Genomic DNA, 19,947 nt, shown 5'->3' on the forward strand with positions numbered 1-19,947 from the left:
ATAAATGTTTCTTGAGCATCAAATCATAATATTAGGATGATTTCTGAAGGAAACGCATACGACACATGCGATACGTAAGACGATGCTGAAAATTCAGCTTTACCAACACAGAAATAATTTGCATTTTAAAATATATTCAAATAGAAAAACAATTATTTTAAATTGTAAAAATATTTAACATGTATCACAATATTACTGTTTTTGCTGTATTTTGGATCAAATAAATGAAGCCTTGGTGAGCAGAAGAGACTAATTTTAAAACATAAAAAAATCTTACCGTTCTAATAATTTTTATATATATATATATAGTGCTTTGTACATAGCCAACACCACACACATGCAATAAGTGGTTTACCTTGCTGTGTTGTGTGTTTACAGGTAAACTGACACAGATTGTGTTTGGGCATCTTGATGTGGTGACCTGTCTGGCTCGCTCAGAGTCCTACATTGGTGGAGACTGTTACGTTCTCTCCGGCTCCAGAGACGCCACACTACTGCTCTGGTACTGGAACGGCAAGCACAGCAGCATTGGAGAGAACCCTGGGAGTAAGTTTTAAATGTTTAGTCACGTACAGATGTGTGTGATTCAAAAATGAAAATTATGTCAAAATTTACTGACCATTCGTGTCAGTTTTATTGTCTAGAAACAAGCAAATTGGACAATCCAGCTAGATAACTTCCTTTTGCGTTCCACATGTCATTTTCATTTTTGGAGGAACGGTTCTTTTAATGAAGGCTCCATAATATGTCTGAGCAAATAATTTCAAAAGAGTCTCTAGAGTTCCTCATGTTCCTCACATAGAGAGGTCAAGATCAGGGTAACGTTCAGAACCCAAATCCCCAACCAGAGCTTAGCAAACACTCATAGGAAAAGCTTTCATGCAGGTGATGATATCAATGCAACGCAACAGTGTTAAAAGCTCATTGTTCATACACACACATTCCAGTGTGTCTCTGTCAAGGCCAGTGTAATGATTTACGGCTCACTCTCAGAAGCTACAACTAGTTTCATCTGACCACAGCAGGTCTCTGCTCAGAAGATTGAGTTTCAGGCTAGTATCACACCATAAATGGAATCGGCCTGCCTGTGTGTGTGTGTGTGTGTGTGTGTGTGTGTGAGTGAGTGAAAGTGGAGGCCAGAGGGCCACAGAGGGAGACAGTAAATGTGACTCGGAGGTCTCCGGCTCAGGAGAGTTCAGTCCCATCTATCTGAGAGAGCGAGAGAACACTCAATAAAAGTGAAAAATGCCACGGGCTTCCCCTGCGCACACTAGCCATATGGCTGCGGTGCTGATCAAAGCCCTCTACGCGCACACTCTCGCAAAAACACACACTTCCCCTTTGCTAATTTGGAGTTTTTGGATGCTCTACATGCTGTTTAGTGCTCTCTTACAAATGGGGCAGGATTTATGACTAATTTTGATTTAGGTAATGAGCATCTAAAGATAAGTACGACTGTAGTAGATGGTTGCCTTCAGTGACATTAAAGAGCCTACGAGTCAGACTTTCATCTAAAGTGAAATCAAACTGAATCTCTGGATATCACATGTAGAATGGTGCAGGACATATTTTCCAGAAATGTTATTATGTGGGTGAAGGAATGAAAGTTCAAAAGCTTGAAAAAAAGAAGAAAAAAAAGAAAAATTCAGGAATTTGTTCAAACTTCCATAATTGGTCCAAACTACTATTTATTATTATGATTTTGGTAACATATTTAATTTTTTTTACTAATTATTTTGTTTAATGACTTCTTTTTTAAAATTTAAATATTACATTTTAATCAAATGAACAACCCATCAGTAATAATATGGAGTTCACCAGTTCTTGTTACTTTTTGAGTCAAACATGATTTGTGGTTCTGTAAGTGAGTCACGTTAATTCAGTCAGTGATTTGTTAGAATGATTCAAACCAATCAGCCACCATGAGTGAATGTTTGTGAGCAATTCATTAAAAGAATCAACTCATAAGAGTCATTTGTTCACAAGTCTGTATGTCTGCTTTTGTGAGCAGCCAGCAAAGACAATGCTGCAATCCCACAACTCCTGTAAAATATATTTTCTTTTGTAACGGTGCTGTAGATTCTGCAGTGGATTTTTAGAGCTAAATAGCAATTGCTGGTCAGCAATAATGACATTTTATTTTTGCTATTTGTTCATTTCTTTCATTCTGACACAGTTCTTCGTTTCAGACAGGAATGAAGTTACAGTATGATTTCAAACACAGAGTTGTTTATATCCATACCCAGGCTTTCCCAAGCAGTGTACTGTGAAGAATTGTTGAATTGATTCTGTTGACCACACTGCCATCTAATGACCAAATCATGCATAGCACTGTCATGAAGCCTGATTTTTTTATAACTAATCCAATCTGATGCGGTTTCATTTGCAAATATTACTGCAAAAAAAAAAAAAAAAACATTCTAGAATTGTCTTCTGTTTATGTATTCATTTTCTCTCTTTCTTTCTATGAGTAAATGATACTCTCTAGTGCATATTTGCAGTACAGATAAATAGTATACAGTATATAGGTATTAGATTGTAATCAGATGTTGTCCTAATGCGAACCAAATGGTGGCCGATGACGGGGAGGTTAAACGATACACCAATATATCAGTTTTATTGATCTTTTCAGGGCACAATCCGACATCAGGCTTTAATCCCCAGAGTTGTAGGGTATAACTCAAAGCTGAGACATTTAGGAAGTTTGCCACCTAATGAAACCTATACATCTACACTGTGTCTGTGTGTGTGTGTGTGTGTGTGTGTGTGTGTGTGTGTGTGTGTGTGTGTGTGTGTGTGTGTGTGTGTGTGTGTGTGTGTGTGTGTGTGTGTGTGTGTGTGTGTGTGTATGTGTGAGAGAGAGACTGAGTTAAATAAATTAAATGTTCGACTTCTTTGTGTCCAGGTAAAAATTGACAATTCATTACTTCATTAACTGTTATTTTTGACATTACCATGAACCACATTGAAAGGCAGGTGTTTGTGTGAGTGATAGAGACAGAAAGAGCACACTTAAATCCAGCAGAGCTCATTAGACTGATTGAAATAGGACACGTGGATGGCAGAAGAGAGCAAGAGTGTGCACACACTGGTACAGTATAAGTGTCTGATTGCAGTAATTACACACTCTAATTACATTATCACAGGGTAGACAACAAATAAAAACCTAATTTAAACATTGAAATTGATGGTCGTGTTACTAAGTGAAGTTATTACTGTATGTTCTTTAATATAGTGTACAGTTTTCTGATTGTAATTATTATTTGTGCTCCCTTTTTGCGATTGTATGAACTATTTTTGATCAACTCTGTGTATGTCTCTCCAGCAGAGTTTGTGACTCCTCGGGCGATCCTGACCGGTCATGATTGTGAGGTGACGTGTGCGAGTGTGTGTGCAGAGCTGGGACTAGTCATCAGTGGCTGCAGAGGTAAAGCAAACGCAAACACTGAGCAGATACAGTGCTGCTTATAGAATTAATTTGGTAATTCATTTTCATTTTTTTTATTGCGATACAATTTTAAATTGTATTGATTTTAAATAGTTAATTCATCTTATGTATGTATTAGTTAATTTTGCTTTTAGTTATTTTACTATGATTGATTTTGGTCAAAGTTGTCTTTTGCATGGGAGCAGTGCACATATAAATCTACTTCAGTGCCACTTTACAAAATTGTCCTACATACTCAACATTTTCAAACGAGTTCCTCAAAATTAGCTTAATATAATACCATACTTGAATAAAAAGTTAATGTCTCACATTTTGATCATGACAGAGAATTACAAAATTGACAATGTTATTTAAAGACGCTTAAAGATGTTAATTCAAAACAAATTTATAAGTATTTATCTTTAGTGTTTTTCTGAGTGTAATTAAGGCCCTTGTACCACAATCTCTAGATTTTTTTCTTCCTTCCAACTTTTGGGGCCAATTATGAAAATATCTGTGCCCTGAGTAAGCGCTTAACCATTTGTACTTGACAGGAACATGACTGTCTATGTGTATCATTCCTATGAGGCTATCAATCATAATTCTTGAGATATCTATCCTAAACATGGCTTCCCAGATATAAATAACAAATGTGTCAGGGGATGAAGAAATATTAAAAATGTTAAAATCAACAGACCTTTTTAGGTCCCAAATAACATATACAATTTGGTGCAGCAACACACTGTAATTGTATCTAATTTGACCCTCATGTTTCTGTATGTGTGTGACAACAGAGGGTCCATGTCTTGTCCACTCTATGAACGGTGACCTGTTGAGGACTCTGGAGGGTCCAGACGGCTGTGTGCGGCCACGTTTGGTTATGTCCTCCACTGAGGGTCACTGTGTCATTTATTATGACAAGGGCCACTTCTGTGTGTTCAGCATCAACGGGAAACTACTGGGACATATGGAGGTGGAAGACAACATCAAGGTAAACATGAGCATAAACTCCACTCTGTACAATTATGCGTAATAGGAAGCAAGGCCAACAAGTTGGGCAGCTCTCGCATGTCCATTTGTCCCTCCACTTTCTTTCTCTCTTTCCATTTCTGTTCTCAGCCTCTGTGTTTTATCATGTCAGCTGTCTGGGGATGTGATTAAACGCTGGCATGATCTGCCTATAGGCCTCGCTCTTTCCTCTCTCCATCTCTCTTTCTCTTGGCTTCTGAACCCTAAGGGTCCGAATCTGTCCTTTGATCTGCAGGGCTACGAAATGCCACTCAACTTGCATGTGTGTATGAGAGTGAGCAAGAGAGAGGAAAGGCCAATGGCGAGGCCTCCTGCATTAAAGGACACATTTGTCATTGGCGGGCAGAGCTTCTAAAATCGGCCAGCTCTCATTCCCGCTCCATCACTTTCTCTTTCCTCGGGGCCTGGGAAAATTCACAGACCTCTGTGTCTCCACTTCCCCCCCCCCCCCCCCCCCTCTCTCTCTCTCTCTCTCTCTCTCTCTCTCTCTCTCTCTCTCTCTCTCTCTCTCTCTCTCTCTCTCTCTCTCTCTCTCTCTCTCTCTCTCTCTCTCTCTCTCTCTCTCTCTCTCTCTCTCTCTCTCTCTCTCTCTCTGTCCTGCACACACATACCCACACCTGCATCCCATTTAACAGGCCGGCTCTGTTACGTGCTCCTCTGCTCTCTGCTGCTCCGAGCTTGATTAGTTTCCTCATTGTGTCCAGGTTCCATTTGTTTTCAATAAACAGAGTCTGCAGTGACGGAGAAGAAGGGTGGCTCTGCTCTTTAACACACTTCTTTATTATTCAACCAATATGACATAATGGAGGATTAGTCTGTCATCTTATAGAATCATGATCCTGGATTTATTTTGTACATGTGTGTACTAATATTTTAAAGATAAATTTGCAGTGATCATTGTACACTACTGTTCAAAGGTTTGGGCTTTTTAAAGAAATGACTGCTTTTATTCAGCAAGTACACATTCAGTTGATCAGAAGTGACAGTAAATACATTTGTAATGTTTCAAATTTCTATTTCAAATAAATGCTGTTCTTTTGAACTTTCTGTTCGTCAAAGAACCCTGAAAAAAGCTATCATTGTTTCCACAATATTAAGACGCTGTTTTCAACATTAATAATGTTAAGAAGTGTTATAAGAAATGTTTCTTGAGCTCCAAATCTGAAGGATCGTGTGACACTGAAGACTGAAAAATTGGCTTTGCCATTACAGGAATAAATTGCATTTGTATTATTAAAATAGAATAGAAAATAGAATAGAATGCATTTATATTAAAATAGAAACCAGTTATTTTAAATTGAAGTAATATTTCTTAATATATTTTTGTCTGTTTGATCAAATAAATGCAGCCTTAGTGAGCATAAAAGACTTTAAAAAACTTTGGGGGAAAAAAAACCTTTTGAACAGTAGTGTAGATTTACTAGACAATTTAATTATTGTCCATGTTCAAAGCCAACATGCATTTTGGTACAATTGATCTAAAATCAGACTGATAAATAATTTTGAAATGTTTTACCGCATAAGAGATTATGAAATGGGATAATTTTGAATGTTTGTGTGAAATAAAGACACACTGTCACGCTGAACTCCTTTGACTTCCATTCATATTCGCACAAACAGGAGAGTGGAAAACCAAAGGTTATACAAATTTTGCATTCGGCTTCACATTTGTTTAACGCTGACCTACAACTTTTTGTATAATGAGAAGACATGACCAATAGAGGATCTAAACATCACAGATTGACCTCTTGGCTGAATTTAAAGTACACAAACTTCAAAGCTGCAGGTTTGCAGCATTGTGGGAAAGTGGAGTAGATGAAATATTCCCCCATTTTGAGTGTTTATTATTGTTTTATTGGTGATCTATTCATTAGATTCATTAGGCTTTAAAGGAGTTTTTTGGGTTTTTTTTTTGGTCATTCACTGAAACAGAATGATACTCAATTCAAACACTGCCCCCTTCTAACAAATCTTACTAAATGTCACCAATCAAAAACAAGGCTGCTTTTGGAAAGTTTTAGTTTTAATGAATCAAAAAATAAACATGAAGTCACAGAAATATTATCCCTGATCAATTATTGCCATCATTTTCAAGTACTCAACTTCTCTTGCCCATCTCTGACCTCAACACACACACACACACACACTGTGACACAGTAAACTCCTCTCATGCCAGATGGAGTGTCATCTTTGTGACAGTGTGTGTTTGTGGAGAAGAGGGTGTATGTGGTTTTGTGTTTGAGTAAGTGGGTTGCTGGGACAGTTTGTTGCTGTGGTTAAAGTGAGTCTTCATGCTGATGGTCTGACAGAACATTAATTTGGACAAGTAGAAATAATACATGAATGGCTCTCTGGAGCCCACAACTGAGCGCATGTCTGTTAGTAACCATTTTAACAGACATTTCCCGAGCCGTCTGCACATACGCAATAGGCTGCGTTAAAGTCTTCATAAATCCACTCTTTACTTGTGCCAGACATATCCTGACCTAACACAGACAGATCAGGAGAGAGAGAAAAAACAGTGGGGCATCATCCAACACAACCCTGTTGTTTAAAATCACAGCTTGACTTTAAGTCAGATATCTGAGTCACGGCAGCCATCTTGGATTCTGGAATGGCGGCCCTGGAGGAGAGCACTGATTTATGATTCTGACCCAGCCCGCTCTGCAACCTGGACATCTCTGCTTCTCACAGATCCTTTTCCAGACATGGTCCAGAGGGACCACCGTGGATGCTGGATTATGTACTTATATATTTTCTCAGACATCTTTGAAGTAATAAGGCACATTAGAACAGAAGACTTAATTCCTGTTGCAGCAGTGACCAGACAACATTATTATCCAATCTCAGAGTGAGTCACAGGGTGGAGTTTGAATCTGTTCAAATCGCAGGATTTTGGGATGATTCATATTAAGGACTTTTGGACAATAAAGGAAAAACTAAACACGTGCATAACTTTGAAGAATCGCTTTATTCTCTGGCTGTCATTAATTGAGACACAGTTGAGACAGTCTCTGGTGATTCTTCCCTTATGTATAATTCAGATCCCATATGTCTGTCCTGAGCCTCTGCTTCATACCACGACTGAAATAAAATGCTTAAGTTTTGCCACAGTGTAACCTGAAACCTAATTACACACATCTCAGATACATCCAAAACAAATCAAAAGAGGTCACATGCACACAAATGCACTCAGATCCCAGCTGCTGTAACGTCTGAAGTCTGCTGGACAGCGATCTAGCATAACAGTCTCTGTGATTGATACTGGGTATTTCACCCAGGACTGTGCTAGTGGGGAAGTGTGTGTGTGTGTGTGTGTGTGTGTGTGTGTGTGTGTGTGTGTGTGTGTGTGTGTGTGTGTGTGTGTGTGTGTGTGTGTGTGTGTGTGTGTGTTTATTTGGACCAAATGTCCCAAAAGAATAGTAATACCAGTCAATTTTGACCTTATGGGGACATGTTTTGGTCCCCATGAGGAAAACAACTTATAAATCATAATAATTGGGTATATAACCCATAATAATACAACTCTGGGTATACTGTAACATGGTCTAGAAAAGTCTGATGAGACTTGGAGTAAATGTCCACTGCTGCACAAAAAGCGTGAGACATAGGCTGAGACATTTAAAGTAAGTACATTGACATTATTATTCCTAAAAAATAAAAATTCCCCAGTAAGTGACAGATGTGCAGCAGAGGGCTCTTTCATTTTTGGAGTAGCAGAGTTGATTTGTCAAAGATTTTTCAAAAGGTTGTTAAGACTTACAACTTGAACGTGAAACTCCAACCTCAGTTTTATGAAAAATAACAAAGAACAGTTCAACCTTTCAGTTATAATTTACTTTAGCTATATTATCATTTATGTAACTGTATGATAATAATTTAACCATCAGCCATTATGAATGATGATGATATTGATATTTTTGTTTCGGATAACTGAACTGACCAAAAAAACTCATTTAAAATGGTTTCAACTTAGGCCGTTGAAATCAATATACAAAATTGTTCCTGAAGAAAACAAGCATTTGAGTAATTGAGTTTTAAGTGAAAAGTTACTGAAATACAGCCCTTGTGACAACTAGGTCTGCACTACAGGAAGCCAAAGTTCTCCGGTCCATTCTAGCTTCTGTTGTGAGCATCACCTGGATTAAATCTGGATCTGTACATAAACCCCATAAAAGAAAATAACTGGTTAATGTAAATAATCAAGCTTATATATTTAGTAGTGCTGTCAAATCAATTAATTGCGATTAATCGCATCTAACATCAAAGTTTGTGTTTATATAATGTGTGTGTGTGTGTGTGTGTGTGTATATATATATATATATATATATATATATATATTAATGCTGTCAATAACTAGATTAATCACAAATCACACACTTAAGTTTTTATAGATTTTATAATGTAATAAAATTATTTAACAGTTAATCTCCAAATTAATTTAATTTAGAAACATTAATATACAAACATTTAATGGCATCTTTTTTTATGAATGAAGGCCAATATCACTGATACAAATACAGCTACTGATGTCTCAATGAAACTGATTTTTTTTTTATCATTAATTATAGCCATTCAACATTATAGTGTAATTGAAAGTTACCAAAAAAAAAAATTTTAATTAAAGGGGGGGTGAAATGCTCATTTTCACTCAATCTCCTGTTAATCTTGAGTACCTATAGAGTAATATTGCATCCTTCATATCTCCAAAAAGTCTTTTGTTTTATTATATTTATAAAAGAAAGATAGGCTGTACCGAGTCTTTCCGGAAAAAACCGAGCGGCTGGGGGCGGGCCCTGTGGGCGAAGCTTAGCTGTGCTAACGCGCCGAGCTAGTGACAACACACAGAGACATATGTTCAACAGTTTTACTCACCGTCCGGTTCCAACGCACGACCGCGAACCTTTATCATTGCGACTGCTCGATCCTTAAGCATTAGACGATCTGCAAATCCGTAGATCTGGGCTTTGTTTATAAAACAATCATCGTCGAAATGCAGGGAACAAACAGTCTTACACAACTCCGTTTATGCTCAGAAAAACAAACTCCATCCACGGGTTCCTTAACGCTGGGTTCTTTGGGAATCTGTGCAGGGTTGTCTTGCCCTGGCAACCAAAAACACATTTCTTTGGTGACATTGACTTCCCAAAAGCCGGGCAGGGCGCTTTGATGGCGAACTGCTTTCACTCTCTTGCTCTAGTCTACGAGTGCGCACGCGGCCGCGATCTTACCGGAGAAGTGCCCTTAGGACCCATATAAGGAAATTCCGTTACATCTGACGTCACACTCGAAAAAAGTGTGACGAAAAACTCGAAAAAAACTTTCCGAAATTTGTGACAAACCGGAAGGAGTATTTTTGGAACAAAAATACTCCTTCAAACGTACAACTTAGTTTTTGAAACTTTGTCCATGTTTAGCATGGGAATCCAACTCTTTACCAGTGTAAAAAACTCAGTATGCATGAAATAGCATTTCACCCCCCCTTTAACTTTTAATTTAAGTAGACTTAAAACAATCCTCACATAAAGCCATAATAAATGTCATATTTACCATTGGCTAACAGGTAGGAAATATACAGAAATTGAATAAAGTTATCAAACAGTTTGCACTGCATAAATTAAATTAAATGTAGATGAATCCTTATTAAAGCTACAAAAGTTCGTTAGTCAAGAGCAGTGAGTAATTTTCTGTTCCCTTTGTTCTTTGATCAACATTAATGACAGACATCATTATTGGCTGCTGTCACTTTAAGATCTGCCGCTGCTGCACGTCTCACGCTTCCCATTTTCTCACCATTTTATTTAACTCATTTAAGGAGTGACGTGTGCGTGCACGTGTGGGGAATGAAAGAGCCCAGTGTGTTTGCTGTTCTGTATTATCTGTGTTTCTCGTGGGACCTCTAAAGTGTTACATAGCCCATGTGCACACAGGAAAACCAGATGAACAGAATAAATCTCATACTCTGTCTGCCCTTCGCCGCAGGATACCACCGCTACAGCGGTTTAAGAAACAAACTGTTCGCCAGGTTGGCCCCGTGCATGCTGGGAAAGATCGGGGGTTGTGTGGCTTTTGATTGGATGAGGCAGGGCACACTCACTCTAAGGTCCACAGGGGTGTCAGTAAACCCCTGTAATCACCGGCCAGCCGGATGCTCCAGACGTTCATCATCGGCTACAAAGAGCTTATTCACTGAGCCGAGAACAAACAAAAAAAAAAGCATATTTAAACCACCCATCAAATGCTTATCAGTGTTATTTATCATCGTGAAATTTGAAAGACCGCTAAAAGGTCAGGGGTCCTTTTGAGTGCTTAATTGCCTTTAATATATTTTAAAGTGAGGCTGTTGTGATGGCTAGATTTTTTTTTTATTTGCTGTGAAGCTATCATCTGTGAAAAAACATTTGCGTTAACAAAGCAAAACGTACTCGGATACATGAAGCCACCACTTTGACTTGGAAAATGAAAAGCAGAAAATAGTAATACTGACTGTGTGTGTGTGAGAGTGACTGTGACAAACAGACTGTTTTTATATAACACACTGAATGTCCTCTATGTTTTGTGCTCCAGGCGATGCTGCTAAGTAAAGACGGACAGTATCTGCTGTCTGGAGGAGATTCAGGAGTTCTCAGCTTGTGGCAGATTCATGATCTCAAACAACTCTTCACTTACCCAGGATGTGATGCTGGAATACGCTCTATGGCTATGTCACATGACCAAAGGTAGCATACTGTACATAGACACCAACTTGGTTCCTGTTCCTTTACCAGACTATATATGACATTGGGGAGAACAAGCATAATCGTAACACTCAATATATACTGTGTTATGTCTGTAAATGTACAATTCAATCTTAGTCAAAGTCAAACCAAAATTTATTCAGACACCTTCAACATTTCTCACATTATCACAGTTTTTTTCGCTATAGTTTAGAAAATGGTTATAAAATATGACGAACTTCACTGGTTTTGGCCATCCTTCTGTTAGACTGTCTCACAAATGAATTAGGTTGATAGCTGTCAGCTGTTAAATTTAAGTACACAATTTGATAATACCAATTTAGGTCAACCAATTACCAAGCAATGCTTTATAACTTCAGTCTGTGGTGTAAAAAGGTTGCATTAGCAATTAAAGAAAAAAAATACTTAAGCAAAACATGATCAGGTCAAAGTGTTTGAATAAATTATAGTCATATATATATATATATATATATACAGTATATACGTGTGTGTGTGTGTGTATATATATATACGTGTGTGTGTGTGTATATATATATATATATATATATATTAGTGGTGGGCCGTTATCGGCGTTAACGCGCTGCGTTAACGCGAGACTCTTATCGCGCGATAAAAAAAATATCGCCGTTAATCTATTCTCCAAGTTGGGTTGGGAGCGTTGGGAGCTGGCTCAAGCTACACAAGCTATGATGACGCAATCTACCCGCGGCCGCGAGGAACACCCGGCTGCAACGCATCATATTCGTCGTCATCTTAAGTAAACACGGCTGAAAGTGAAAGCTGGTGTAAAAGATCCGTGCAACATCCATTATTTGGACTTGGTTTGTATTTAAGCCGTCCGACGTAGACTGTATGGTGTAACAGTTCGGTAAGTTAACACACGACTAATCCGTTCTACCACCTCAAATTCAAAACGAAACATATCACTGAATACCAGCGCGCGCGTATTATTCCCAATATATCTTAGTGAGTGGTGTAGCACATAATCTCTTTTTATTAAAAGCGCCCGATTTTAAGAATCGTTGTTGTGTTTCCTTTTAACTGAAAATACATCAGTTAGACAATATTCTAATTTTAAATTTGGGGTTTCATAAGCTCCAAGCCATAATAAACATTAGACCTACTTAAGTCTCTGCAGCTAGTGTACTTAAATTTTATTTATCTGCAAAATTATGTTGTATACTTACAGTTTTGCACAATATATGTTCTCAAAACTACATACACCCTTTCAAAAAAAAAAAAAAAAATACATTTAGCAGTTGTTTAGCAGGGTCTGTGTAACCTGTTCTGAAATGGTTTTATTATAATATCGTTATCGCAAGAGGCTGCAATGTATATCACAATATGGATTTTAGGCCATATCGCCCATCCCTAATTGATAGCCTATAGTAGTTGATAATAACATAGGCCTACCTAATGTTGCCTACGGACGGTAACAGTACAGTAGTAACCTTTTAAAGTCTATGAGTAGAACAGCTTTCTCAAGCAGTTTGTGATGCATTTTGGAAACAGGAGATGAGCACCTGGTCTAATGCGCCACCTGGCTTGAGAAACCCGTTCTCAAAGACTTACTTTTATAGTCATTATTTGGGTAGCACACATACTCTGAATGCCTTCGGCAGAATTCAAATGAGCCATTTTAATCTAGATTAATCTAGATTAATTTCAAAATTAATCTAGATTAATCTAGATTAAAAAAATTAATCTATGCCCACCTCTAATATATATATATATGTGTGTGTGTGTGTGTGTGTGTGTGTGTGTGTGTGTGTGTGTGTTTATATGTGTATATATATGTATGTATGTATGTATGTAAATGTGTATATATGAGACTTTATTTAAAATTAATTTAAATGTCTTTACTGTCACTTGTGACCAATTTAATGCATTCTTGCTGAATAATATATCCTCCTTCTTACTGGCCCCAAACTTTTGAATATTAGTGTATGTTTTTTTCTGGTCTCATTTGGTACAGTAGATACATTTCAAAGAATCAACAATGTTCCCATTTTTATAAATGTAACAGCTTCCTCCAGAAAAAGGCTCCAGTAAAAAAGAAAATGGAACTTAAGTAAAGTTTAAAAAAATGATACTTATAATAATAACATCTGTCTGGAATCTAGTCTAGCTTGGATGTGTCTACTGATTGAGAATAGAATGACACATTAAAATACATACACTGACATTTTAAAGCCTTTTCATTTACTGTTTCGTCTGCCTTTGTGAACTTTTAGTTTCAGTTTTTTTGTACCAGACTTGATTATGTTGTATAATTGGGATTAGTAATGATCGCTGACATATCAAATATGTTCGAGACAAAATGCCAAAGATCTATTCTAAAAAAAAATCAAAATGTGTTACAATTATCTTTGCTCTTCTCTAAATGAACTCTGCAATCAATATATTTAAGTAATATTGATCTGTTACTTACTGACACTTCTCTTTCTTCCTGAATCTCTTTCACTTCATCACCCTTTGCAGATGCATCATCACTGGAATGGCGTCTGGTAGCATTGTTCTGTTCTACAATGATTTCAACAGATGGCACCACGAATACCAAACTAGATACTGACCAGTGACGACAGAGGGACCACAGCAACCATGACAATGGAACAAGCGAAGCCACCGTTCATAAAGGCACTACCAATAGTCATGAATGTATTCAAAATATTTAAAGAAGCAAAACTATTTTTTAAAGATGGCATTGCTATATTTTGTAGATCTTATGGAATTTCTTACTATATAAATCCTAGGGGAGGGGTTATTTACCTAATATTTGGAGGGGGAAATATCTATTTTTAGCTTTGCTCTAGTGAAAAAGACTGGTCTGAGTGGTCAATAGCTAAGTGACTATATTTACTTCTAGTGTCTATGATAGATGATTTTTTTGTGTGTGTGTGTGTGTGTGTGTAACTTTGGGCAGGTGAGTTTGTTTGTTTTTGTCAGTTGCAGTGATTATTTTAACAGGATGTCTCTAAACTTCATGTTTTGTAGTTTAATAGCACAGTTCCTGAAGCTAAAAGGAAGCTGCCTCGTTTATGGGAGAAATAAATTACTCTTCCACGTGGAACTATTCAATGATTTTCCAAAATAAAATTAGATTGCTGCCTGCAGACATATCAAGGCATCCACTTTAAATGTTCACTTTACGAATGGAAAAGTGGCTTCTTTTCTAATGAGAGCTTTTTTTGTCTGTGATTGTTCAACATGAATGGACCTCTTATGTGATCATGTAATGATGTCACTTTATAAACTGAAGGGGCGGAATCTGCATATGAAGGGAGAGTAATTTAGAAATGATATTATCCTTTTGGTTGGAAAGAGGTGTTTTGGGGTGTTTGTATCTATCTTTTTATCTTTTTGTTTGTTTATTGTGAGCTCCATATCTATCAAGTGTTCCAGAACTAAATACATTTTTCTTTTCTTTGAGGAGATGCAAGAGATAACAGTAGATGGAGGAGGGAAAAATATTCATTTCCATTTAAAGTGTCATCAAAAGCGTTGTTGAGATTTCACCATTGTGCTTTTACCCTTTACCTTAGTGTATGTAGATCTGAATGTGGGCAGAGCGTAATATTATTATGGATAATATTTATATAATACTTAATACTTATATGGATATTATAATAATATTATGGATAATTACTAGGATGTGTTTAGCTGAGCTCAAAACTGAAATTGGGGGGAATTCACTATATATGATTCATAAAAGCCAGCTCAAAGTATAACCCCATAGATTACACTCAGGGCAAGCAGTGAAAATACAAAGAAAAGTTTATTTCTTGGTTCGACTACAGTGTGATTCGGACACTGACAAATTCTGTTTGATTCAGATGTTTTGTTTTAACAGTTGATGCTATCATTACTGTAATATCATGTTATATCTCAGCTAAAATGGAATGAGTGTCGTATGACGTGTGTGATGAACTCAAACAATAAAATGGCATTTTGTACCAATAAAAAAAAAGGTTTCAAAAAATTGTTTTTGTAAAGGCGTGCAAATCCAGGGAAGCTAAGATCTAAGAATGAATATATAAGACACTTGAAAACTGTTATTTTTGTATCATTTATATGCTACTTTTTGTTTATAGATTTTTTTATTTTTTGTTTTCATTTTAATTTTAGTTAAAGTTTTAGTTTGGTAAAAGTAGGCTAGAAATAAAGTTCATTTTATTTGAAATTATTTATTAAATGGTTTTAGTTGATAACCATGCTTGAAAATGTCATGAAATTTGGCATGAACAAATCACATGCAATATATTGTGTGTCCGCTAGAGGTCGCTATAGCTCAGCTCGGATAAATAATCAAATACACCTGATTCAGTTTATCCGCTCTTTAGTAGACACTCCAACGCCTGAAATGGCAGTGTCAGACAAAGCAGACACTCAACATGTGCAGTGCAGGGGAGAATCGCCGCATTATTAAATTAGAGACCGCTCAATCGGTTTTATGCACTAAACATGATTAAACATCAAATGATATACCTGTATCACAAGGGTCTAGGTTTGATTTGACTTTGATGGGAACATTTAAAAAAAATCCCCCTACCTTTATTTATAGATCATATGGTAGCCAACATTCATAAAGGGAGTTTTTATTTTATTTTTATTTTTTTATGTCAGAGTGTCCCTGACACAATTGACAATTTGGGGTATGCAAACCAACATTACAATTTAGCTTTCTGTACTTAAAGTAGCTTTCTGTACTTCATGCTAAAATATTTAAGCAAGCATACAATGATAACTGAAAAAAAAAAAAATGTTCAGGGATTGACATAAATTTACACAAGTGAATAACCTGTGTCAAGAAAGACATTATAGAGCATAAACAGGTTTGTTTGCAAGGGCGGTAGGCTACTCGCTATAGCAGATTCAAATTGTGTGTAATTTATCTTCATCTTTACTGATTGTGCTAATCAGCGAGTTAAAGACGCTGGTGTCAAGGTAACATTTGTAAAAAACAAAACAAACAAAAAAAGTTCATCTTGTATACAAATTTCCTTAAAGTGTTGTGCCCAATTTGGACTTCCTGCCACTTGGATTCAGCGTGATACTCACGTGCTCTCGCCAGTCGCCACACATATCTCACCAGTGAAGACATCACTGAGCAACGAGGACATGGACAACGTGCAGACAGACAAGACAGTAGAGTTACTTTTGATGAAACAAAGTATCAGCTTTCAAATGGTTTATTACGAAAAAGTTTTATTAGGAAATTCAAACAATAAATTCCGTTTTGGCGCTGTTAATGCATAGCCTGATTTATAGCGAACAGGGGTCGGTTTCACAAAGCTATTTTAGACCGGTCTATAGTGTTAGATAAGTCTAAAAAATTAGACACCTTACCCCCAGGCTAACTTAGGTCTAAGACTCCGTTACCTTGGCAACCAGCAGTAACAATCAGTTACATTACAAACAGCCAAAAGAAAAGGGAAAATGGCTCATAATTTAAACATTCTTGTTACTACATTCTCCGCTAAATTTCCCAAGTAAAATGACCTTGTAACTATTATAGTCCTCCAACAAACACATATTTTCCGCTGGGGTAAACTGCACTGAGCGGTTGAATGCGCTTACTCGATCCGCCATGTTTTTTGTTTTGAAAAGTGTCTTATTTTACCCAGAATGCATTGCAGTGTAGTTACTTAAGATAGTCTTAAGTGCTTTGTGCAATGGTCTGATTTAGATGTCTATCTGAAGTCTGACTATCTACTATATCTAAGCCATAGTCAAAGTCTATCTTTGTGAAACCGGCCCAGATCATCTCTTCATATTTACTACTAGTTACAGTAAAAAATAATCATGAATGAACATCAGAGGGTATGTTGAAAGAACCAGTTAAACTTGATGAAATGTAGGCCTATCATGTTTCAACCAGTGGCGTAGCATCTGGGCATGCAGGCACAGGCGGAGGGTGAAGCAACTCTAGGGTAAGGCTAGATGCGATTCCTCCCTAAAAACACATTTAAATGGAATGGAATGAAATAGTCATGCTGCGCCAAATTTTAAAAGAAGAAAACAGTGTGTGAGAGGTTACTGTGCGTCAGCGGAGCGCTCATTTTCAAAACTGAAGCTAATAAAAAAAATTGAAGAAAAAAAAAGATTGACATTGGCTGAGCCTTGGTTATTTAGACTTTTTTTATTAGTTCCGTTCTGGTTGTGAAAAGTTGTTGGGTAGTGTGTTTTTTATTTTTTTATGGTAGCCTATTATTATTTTTATGACATCGACCCGCCTTCAGATCGTTGAGTTTCCACACATTCGGAATGTTTTTTTTTTTTTTTTTCATTTGTATCTTGGTGTGTTTGGCTATGAATGGATCTGAATGGGATGTTTTGCTATATGCAGTCCTTTGGCATCTCACACTGACTGTGGTCTTGTGTGGTATAGCAGGTTGATCAATACCAATATTGCTATTGCTATACTAAACAAGACTACAGGGAGATGTGCTTGGCTGTTTAGCTGTTTTATCTTGAATTATTATTATTATTTTTTTAAATAATAATATGGATTTTAAAAGTAATAACACTAGACTACAAATGTTTTTGTGTATAAAAAAAGTGTGGGGGGCCTTATGGATACAGACGTACAAGCGCTCCTAACAATAAGTGGTTCTAAACCTTTTTTACTCCAAGACCACCCTCCTCTCCGAATCAATTATATTTCAAACTGGGAGTTTTGCAGCGTGGATGCTGTGTCTGGCTGTTCTGTTCTGCTTTCTGTCTTTGAACCCAAAACGCCTCTTGAATAGTGTCTGAAAAAGAATGATGAATATTACATCAAATTAATTGTTTCATGTTTCACAGTAGCCTAATTGGTGTCGATTTATCTTGTTATACTGAAACTGAACTATTGTTTGTCAGCTTTCATAAAACTATTCATAAAGAGTAATGCAACTATTACTTTGAGCAGTTATATCAGTTGATAGTTAGATCACTGTAATGAAATGATTAGTCAAGTCACCTTTATTTATATGGCGCTTTTTACAACACAGATTGTTAAGCAGATCTAGAAGAAAATAGCTTCCTAGTCCAGCTTAAAGGTATAGCGGAGGATTTTCCCGAATTTTAGAAAAGAACCGCCCTCTCCACTTTTTGAAAAAATGCACATGCGCAACACTCTACCTGCTCCCGAGAGGGAACGCCTATTAAACGTATGCACGAGCTAATCATAGCTTACATTAACTTTTACTTGCAGTAATTTAAAATGGATTTCTCCAAATAGCATGCCAAACTTTACCTGTCAAGAAACTTCACGACTGAGGCATCAGTGGGAAGCCCAACCTGTGTTTTGAGCGCACGCCATCGTGTGAATCGTGTGCACGAGCACGTACCATGGCCTTACGTAAACATATCACCAGAATGATTGACACTTAGGAGGACCAATAGTCTTGATGATCCACCCGGAAAAAGGAAATCCTCCACTATACCTTTAAGTAAGTTCAGTGATGATGTATTTTTTGTTGTAAAAAAGTTATTAATTTAGTTCATTTATATACAGCCACTCAGGAGAAAACAGTGTCATCGTCCAGCTCCATTCAGTGCTCATATATAATGGTGTCAGTACAGTAAGATCAGTAATACTGTTGAATATTACTAAGCAAGTCAGAGGCGACAGTGGCAAGGAACCAAAACTCCATCAGGTGACAGAATGGAGAAAAAAAGCCTTGGGAGAAACCAGGCTCAGTCGGGGCCAGTTCTCCTCTGGCCAACGAACGAACAGTGTATGATTATGATCCAGGCAGCACTAATAGGTCAGAAGTCAGAATTCAGTATTCAGAATATTTATCCAGTTCCATCATCTCAAATCAATTGCATTTTGAAATGGTATAGGCCTACTTTGTTATACTGTGTCATTCTGAACAGGGGGGTTTAGTTCAATGAACAAATGGCCTTATTTGTGTTGTATTCCAAGCAATTGGAATGTGTTACAAGAAAAAAACAATATATATATATATAGAATATCTCGTTGGTTGTGAGTTTTGACATTTGAAGTCTCGTACTTGAAGTGATTGTAAAAAAAAAAATGCAGAACTTTGACAGTGCCCTTAATGTTATTGCGTTCACTACACACTTTCTGACTATATGATTTGTTGTAGCTGTCTGTGAAAAATAAACAATAAAAATTGCGTTTATATATTTTCCACTCAAGCTGTTTTGATTAGAATTGTTTTTGGAAACTGTCACATTATTTGAATTGTTTCAATTATTTTGATGTTTGCCAAACTATATTGTGGTATAATACATGTAAAGCATCAACCTTTTTTTACATTTCGGTAAGAAGGATTTATAGCCTAGCTCAACTAACAGCGCAATTAATAGCCTAACTATCAAAAGCTAATTAGAATTAACAGCACATTATTATCATGCCTTCTTTTTTCAGATTAGTAAGATTCATCTTTCATTTGTTGTGTTTTAGAGACAATTTGAGCAGTTTATCCAAGATGCTTTGGTGGAAGATTTCCATGAATGTTCAATACACACATGGTGTGTCAAATAACACCGGCTGCAAGAAAAACGCAGTAATGAGTGAACTATATCGCCACCTGCTGGCAACTGAGATTTTTTAATTCTTTTTTTTTAATTTTTTTTTATGATGTGCTGAAATTCACTACCACAATGGCCTGTGCATCATCAAGTGTGGCGCAAACATTTACTTTATCAATTTAAATAGATATTAAGGAGCCAGACTGAATAGCCCTGATGTAAGTGTTGTGGATGTGTGGCTACGCAAGCGTTACACACAGAGGAACAAGC

The 19,947-nt window shown here is 36.9% G+C and overlaps 1 protein-coding gene across 4 annotated transcripts in view; it reads left to right on the forward strand.

Moving 5' to 3' along the window:
- Positions 1-14,280, forward strand: part of lrba (LPS-responsive vesicle trafficking, beach and anchor containing) — a 257,432-nt gene extending 243,152 nt beyond the window's left edge. For 2 of the 4 annotated variants that reach the window (XM_079850095.1, XM_079850096.1), the window contains exons 52-56: positions 379-546; positions 3,326-3,427; positions 4,222-4,418; positions 11,024-11,175; positions 13,675-14,280. In XM_079850095.1, coding sequence (XP_079706221.1) covers positions 379-546; positions 3,326-3,427; positions 4,222-4,418; positions 11,024-11,175; positions 13,675-13,765 — 710 coding nt within the window. In that variant the 3' untranslated portion in view covers positions 13,766-14,280. The remainder of the gene's footprint in view (positions 1-378; positions 547-3,325; positions 3,428-4,221; positions 4,419-11,023; positions 11,176-13,674) is intronic. The other 2 variants (XM_079850093.1, XM_079850094.1) reach the window with 1 other exon arrangement.
- The last annotated feature ends 5,667 nt before the right edge of the window (positions 14,281-19,947 follow it).

Source organism: Squalius cephalus (assembly GCF_949319135.1).
Source record: "Squalius cephalus genome assembly, chromosome: 2".
NCBI lineage: Eukaryota > Metazoa > Chordata > Actinopteri > Cypriniformes > Leuciscidae > Squalius > Squalius cephalus.